Below are 7,484 nucleotides of genomic sequence, written 5' to 3'. Positions count from 1 at the left end.
GTTTTGAAGTAAATAAACATATGTAAATCTAGAGAAGTCATCTATAAAAGTAATAAAATATCTTTTGCCTCCTCTAGTTAATTCACCATTTAATTCACATATGTCAGAGTGTACTAAATCTAATAATTCTGAAAATCTTTCAACTTTACGAAATGGTTTCTTTGTCATTATTGTTTGTATGCAAATTTCGCATTTCCCTACATGTTCAGTTTTACATGATATATAACCATTTCTAGACATATATTTTAAGGAACCAAAATTTAAATGACCTAATCTAGCATGCCATAAAATAGAATCAGATTCACCAATATAAGCAGAAACATAATTTATTTCATTGATATTCAATTTAAACATGCCATTACAATTGTATCCTTTTCCAACAAAGACACCATTCTTAGTTACTATTACATGATCAGATTCTATGACTATCTTGAAGCCTCTCTTAGACAGCAAACCAGCGGACATCAAGTTCTTCTTCATGTCGGGAACATGATATACATTCAGCAATGTTAACTTCTGTCCGGAAGTGAAATTTATCTCAACATTTCCCTTTCCTGAAACATTAGCGGTCACATGGTTGCCCATCAGAACCTTCTCGGGTTCCTTTACTTCTGCATAGGTCTTGAACATGTTCTTTTCGTAACAAACATGAATTATGGCACCAGAATCTAACAACCAGTCTTGACTCTGACTAGAAGCAGCAACCATGTTTAATTCTGTAACCATACTACATGGTACTACAGAAACCATTGCAACCAAGCCTTGAGAAGAACTCTCCACCATGTTTGCTTTCTCAGACTTCCTTGAATTTCCAGAATTCCCATGGTTGAAGTTAATTCCTGCTTTCTTAAACCTGCAGTCACAAATCTTGTGTCCTTTCTTCCCATAATGATGACACTTTAAATCATTTCATTTCTTAAAACGAGGCTTGTTAGAAACTTTCAGATTTTTATTTCCATTTGCTGTATCATTTTGACTAACAAAATTAACAGTAGAACTCGAAGGATGGACTATAGCGTCACGAGCACGAGTTTCACTTTCAATTTGAAGGTGAGTTCGAAATTGATCCACTGTTAATTTATCAGAAAAATGCAAGATTTTCTTTCTATAGTCATTCCAGGAAGAAGGCAATTTCGAGAGTATGACACCTATCTGAAGTGCATCCGGAACTTTAACTTCAAGATCACTTAGTTTTGAAACTAAGATTTGTAGTTCATGAATCTGATCCTTAATCGGCTTTGTCTCAACCATTTTAAATTCAAAGTATTGTAAAGACAGAAATTTATCAATACCTCGCTTTTCATTTTCATATGCGGTCTGCAATGCTGTCCAGATATCTCTTGGTGATTTCAGATTGGAGTACAAATCATAGAGTCGATCTGTCAAAGTGTTCAGAATGTGTCCTCGGCAGAGCAATTCATCATCTTGGCGTTTCTTCCTCTCTGCTTTGGTGTCTTCTGAATCTTCTTCAGTGGGCTCCGACATTGCAGGCAACATTGGATCAAGGACGTAAAATATCTTTAGAGCGGTAAGCAAGAAAATCATCTTGTCCTTCCAGCGAGTGAAGTTCGATCCATCAAATCGATCTAGTTTGATGAACTCTTTTGGGTTCTCCACAACAGACATAAACTTCTCCATAGCAGAATATCTCTTGAAAATTGTTAGAAAAATTACAGAAGAATAAAAGAGAAGCATAGCTTTGAGGCGTGAAAGATCACTATCGTTCAAGAGATATTGCCCGTATATTCTTTAGGGGATTACAAGCAATTCTCCGTCAGAATACAACAAAGCCAGAATTACACATGCAAATTGAATGTCGCTGCTCTTGGAGTCTCCTTGTATTTATAGAATTCAAGAGAAGACTTTTCTAAAAAGTCACACTCCTATACGAACAGTCATGCCTATTCTATTTAAATTCAAATTTAAATAATCAGAAACTGTTCCAAAAAATAAATACAAAAATAAAACCTTTATTTAAAGGTCCGACCCGGCCCGCGCCCAAGCCCCAACTCCAAGTCCAAGTCATTTAGATATATAATTAAATATATATATATATACATATATATATATATTATTATATATATATATATATATTATTATATATATATATATATATAGTAATATATGTTACACATACTTTTAGAAGTATGTCAAATACTCATTCTATATGACTTAGTGGGCTTAGCCTTTTAAGGCCTCCAAAATCACTTCAACTTACCGATGTGGGAAACCCCCACATATACAAGCTATGTCTAACATTGTGTATGTTATCGTGGACTCGTTGGGGTGTTTGGTTAATTTTCTACACTACCATTTATGACAAGTCCTTAGTGTAGATTGTGTTGAGGTATATAGTATTGTTGTTGAATAATTGTTTGGACCTTATAAGGTAATCATATATGGCGAAAGAATTTCTGTACATATTATTTATGTGCTCGTTGTGTGTTTGTATTTTCTAACACTTGTTCCAGAGGTATTTAGAGTGGCGGGTCGAGAATTTTACTAGGTTATATTTACGTATAACTCACTCTTTACCTGCATGTCTATGCAGATACTATTGGTAAAGACGAAGCTAGTAGCTGACGAGTTCGCTAGAGTTGATTCAGTTATTGAGGTGAGCTGCCGCATTGTTCGTGGAGGCTGCCAAAAGAGTCTTTATTATTTATTCATATGATGTCTTTTTGCAATCCTCTTAGATGCTCCACGGTCTAGTATGAGATTTGGGCTAGAGTTTCAGTATACTATTTCGAGATATTAATTGTTCGTAATTGATTATCAGATTATTTGGATACTCATTTAATTAATCAAATATTGCAAATTAATGGCTAAGGTAAGAAAGTATGGTTCTCCTGACGGGTGGTATTAGCTGGGTGCCAGTCACGTCTAGGAGGTAATTTGGAACGTGACAAATGCATTGTTTAAATAAATAGTCATTGCATGAAAAGAAAAATACATAATACTTTTTTCTTTTTGTAGAAAATACATCATTTGAACTTCGTTACTTTGGCTAAACCTTCTTTTTATTTGGCTAAAAGAAATAGAATTCAACTAACCTTTGTAGATTTGGATCGAAAAAAATACATAGTCGAAATAAATATACATTGTATATAAAAAAAATACAATAGAGATAAAATATGCGATGTATATTAAGAAGAAACAACGTCAAATACAATTGGACTGAATAAATTATTATATTGATTATGTGGCAGCCGAGGGTCTTTCCGAAACAGCCTCTCTGCCTTTTTGAAAGCAAGGGTAAGGTCTGCGTACACTCTACCCTTCCCAGACCCCACTTGTGGAACTACATTGTGTATATTGTTGTTGTTGTTGTTGATTATGTGGCAATTAATATTTGAAAATACCACACTTAGAAGCTGATTTTTTTTCCCTCCCACACGCCTAAAAGAAAGTATATTCACATCTTTGCCACATTAGCGTCTAGGAGGGTTCAGGAAATAATTTTCAAGTTCACAGGGAAATTAAAGACCACATAAAATTTAAAGAAAAAATAAATAAAATTTGCCAAATTCAAGGGGGTCACAAATATTTCTGCCATGCATTAGTTTTATTGATAAGTGTCATAGATGTATAAATGTTAAGATGGATATTCTATCGTACGAGATTAGACAAGATCGTAAATATTTATGTAGAAAAGAATGTACAAGTAGTATACATAAAAAATAAAGTGAAAAAATGTCATTTGAGATGGGTTTGTCGTGTCATGAATAGACTTTTTATATGTAATTGTTTGACGCCATGAAGGTTTAATTTTAAGGGAAGAAGATAGACCGATAATCAAATATAAGGAAGTGTCTCAAAATATCTACAATATGTAAGTATTCATACAAATTAGCGAAATTAGTACAATATGATAAAAGCAAAAGATATATAGGTAATACTAATTAGTTGAGATTAAGGGTGTGTTTGGTAACAAGGAAAACATTTTTTAAAAAATATTTTCCAATTTTCCCATGTTTGGTTGGCTTAAATGTTTTGGAAAACATTTTCCTTATGAACTCATTTTCCTCCAATTGGAGGAAAATGTTTTCCTTATCAAGAGAAGGGAAAACATTTTCCAAAACTTCTTCTCAACCTTCCCCACCCTCACCAATCCACCCCACCCCCTCTCCAAAAAAGGTTTTTTTTTTTTTTTTTTTTTTTTAAATTTCAGTTTTCCATTACCACCCACCCTACTACCCCACCACCCCACCCCACCCCACCGCAAAAAAAATTTTTTTTATCTAATTTGTTTTTTTTAGAATTTTAAATTTTTGTTTTTTCGTTTTCTGCACCACCCACCCCTAACCCCCCTCAACCCCTCCCCCTTCCCCCCTCCAACAAAAAAAAAATTACTTTTTTTTGTAATTTAAATTTTTGTTTTTTTTGTTTTACTGCCCCCCCTCCCCCCTGCCCCTCCCCCCCGAAGAAAAATATTTTTTAGATATATTTTTCAGTTTTAATATTTTTATTTATCGGTTTAAAGGTTTAAAATTTTACAAGTTCCAAAACTATGAGTTCGGAGGTTTATGTGATTGGAAGTTTACGGGTTTATAAATTATAAAGTTTACGGGTTCGAAATTTCGCTCTTTTGAAAGTTTAGCGGTTCGAAAGTTTATAAAATTTGTGGGCTCGGAAGGTTGTTGGTTTGAAAGTTTATGGCTTCATATTTATTATATCTAAATTATTTATGAATACTCTTGAGAAGTCATTTTCCTTAATTTGTGTACCAAACACCGGAAAATGAATAAAATTACTACTTGTTTTCCAAAAAAATATTTTCTTGGAAAATATTTTCCAAGAAAAATATTTTCCGTTATACCAAACACACCCTAAGTCTTACTTCCCCATTCCAACTTATGTAGCGGTATTGATTCGATACAGAATTTAAGAAAAAAAGTAAGACTTTAATAATTTGTGGCCTAAAATAAATCATATATATTTGTCTGGTTATAAATTATCTTATTAATTGTAAAATAAAAGGTTTATATTTAAATTATTTCTAAATAATAAAATATGACATTCTTTTTGGGACAAACTAAAAAGAAAAGTATGCCACATAAATTGAAACCGAGGGAATAGTTATTTTGTTACACTTACATTAGGTCTAGTATTTACAAAGAGCCTTTTAATCTTTCTGGAAATTGACATATATTAGAGAAATTTACGTATAATATAACTTCTTCTACTAAATAGAGGCTACGTCAGGATTTTAGTTTTATAGGTTCGAGTTTGAAGCTCTACCACTAGAGCCGTCAAAATGGGCTTGGCCCGTGATGCCAGCCCAACACAGCCCGCTACTTGGGAAGGGCTGAGTTGAGATTTTTTTAGCCCATTTAAAATTAAGACTTATAAGCCCGGCCCAAGTCAGCCCGCTGGCCCTTGAGGCTTGATCGAGGTTGGGCCCGGGCCGGCCCGTGGGCCAAAAATTAATTAAATTCAAATTTAAATATTTAATAAAGTAAAAACTAAAAAATATTATTTATAATCCCCATTTTCCAATCTTTGATTGCTCATTTACCCTTCCATATCAACTAGAATTTATATTATTGACATGTATGTAGTATGACAAGGTTAGTTTTTCTTTTGCTTAACTAACAACGAACTAAGAAAGTTTTAAGTGGCCAATAATAATTTTTTTCAAAAGAAAATATTACTTTAAGTGGCCAATAATCAGTTTGGTTACTTTAATGTATTATTAATTATTAAATTGATCTTCAGTATAAAAAAATGTCAATTTTTAATACCCAAAGAAAAGCGACAACACTAGCAAATTTCATGAATTTTAGAAATTTATGGACTATAATGACGAAATCAACAAATAAATGTTAAACCTAAATTAAAAAACCTTAACATATAAATTTATTGATGCAATTCCTGAACCTAAGGAAAGTGAAAGAAAAGTACTAAAAAAATATTCATGGAACATTAAAAAAAAAAAAAGAAGAGCTAGAGATATAGAAAATTTGCATTTCAATTACGAGATTTCTTGTCAAATATCAAGATTCTTGTATACTCTAAATAAACAGAAGTCATTCATGTGATTAAGAGATTATGTCACGAAAAAATATCTAAAGATTTGAAAAAATATTTTTTTCTAAAAATATTGAAGGGCCGGCCCGCCCTAGCCCGCGACCTCTTAGGGCTGGGCTGGGCTGGCCATTTTAAGGCCCATATAGATGGAGGGCCGGCCCGTCCTAACCCATCATATTTAAAAGCCCACGAGGCTTGGGTTGGGTTGGGCTGAGCTAGCCCATTTTGACAGCTGTATCTACCACGACTCATATATTTACTAGGTTTGAAATATATTATTTTACTTACTTAGTAGGNTCTCTCTCTCTCTCTCTCTCTCTCTCTATATATATATATATATATATATATATATATATATATATATATATATATATATATATATAAGTTTATTTGGAATAATATTAATATATTTCTTATTATTCTTCAATACATATACCTATACTGCCGAGATTCGGTTATATTGTTAATTAATGGTTAAGAATGAAAGCATCAATTCTCACTCAATTTTAGCGGGTGAATTTTAAAAATAGCCAGATTTACAACTGGTCATTCAAAAATAGCCCAATTTCAAAAGTAATCGAAATTTAGCCACTTTTTATATAAAGATATATCTGAGCGAAAACACTGTTCAAAACCCGGAAAATACTCCAGTATATTATGCTGGAGTTCCAGTATAAGTATACTTGAACTCCAGCATATTATACTGGAGTTCCAGGATAGTATACTGGAACTCCAGCATAATATGATGGAGTTCCAGCATAAATACACTAGAACTCCAGCATAATATACTGGAGTTCCAGCAAGTATAATGGTCCAGTATAATATACTGGAGTTTGGAGCACCAGTGCTCCAGTCTCCAGTATATTATACTGGAGCCAGCAAAGTATACCGGTCCAGCATAATATGCTGGAGTTCATACACAAGTGCACCGAACTCCAGTATATTATGCTGGACCGGTCTCTATTGCAGCAAAACGGTGGCTATTTTTCATTGACTTGGTAAACGCTGGCTATTTTTGATTGACCAGTCCGAAAACTGGCTATACCGTGAAATTTTGGCAATTTTAGCTATCAGTTGACATGGACACAAAGTGTTCATAATTCCAAGATCATCTAGAACTGCAACTGGGCTAGCTTGGCCCACAAAACTCACCAACCCGACCCACGGAATATGAGGGCGATGTGCACAAATAGACATAACAGCTCCTGTCTTTATTTTAAAGCAGTGTTTTAAATATCTTTAGTTTTTAGCCACTGGTTTAATGAACTTTAACTGCCCGGACAAAAATACCCTTCTGCTCATGTCCTTAACTTCAGGACTTCAGAACTACATGTCCTTAACTTTTGAACTTGAAACTCTAAGTTCAGGACTTCAAGACTATATGTCCTTAACTTTTTAACCTGTAACTCTAAGTTTAGGACTTTAGGACTACATGTCCTTAACTTTTGAACTTG

General features: G+C 33.4%; 1 protein-coding gene across 1 annotated transcript; it reads right to left on the bottom strand.

The window, feature by feature from the left end:
* Window positions 1-909: 909 nt before the first annotated feature.
* LOC109215803 lies at window positions 910-2,628 on the bottom strand. The gene is made up of 2 exons (XM_019379913.1): window positions 2,536-2,628; window positions 910-1,650 (listed from the first exon to the last, which is right to left on the bottom strand). The coding sequence occupies exons 1-2, from the start codon at window positions 2,626-2,628 to the stop codon at window positions 910-912; spliced, it is 834 nt and encodes a 277-aa protein (XP_019235458.1).
* Between the last annotated feature and the right edge of the window lie 4,856 nt (window positions 2,629-7,484).

The sequence above is a fragment of the Nicotiana attenuata genome, unplaced genomic scaffold (assembly GCF_001879085.1).
Source record: "Nicotiana attenuata strain UT unplaced genomic scaffold, NIATTr2, whole genome shotgun sequence".
In the NCBI taxonomy this organism is placed as follows: Eukaryota; Viridiplantae; Streptophyta; class Magnoliopsida; order Solanales; family Solanaceae; genus Nicotiana; species Nicotiana attenuata.
The sequence above is the reverse complement of the archived record's forward strand: the minus strand, read 5'-3'. Positions and strand labels throughout refer to the sequence as shown.

What these genes read in the sequence shown, in the direction of transcription:
- LOC109215803 (XM_019379913.1), bottom strand. Translation starts at nt 2,628, where the DNA reads ATGCGGCAGCTCACCTCAATAACTGAATCAACTCTAGCGAACTCGTCA. An exon ending in GTATCTGCATAGACATGCAG is followed by an intron (nt 1,651 to 2,535) that starts GTAAAGAGTGAG and finishes ACAATTTTCAAG; the next exon opens with AGATATTCTGCTATGGAGAA.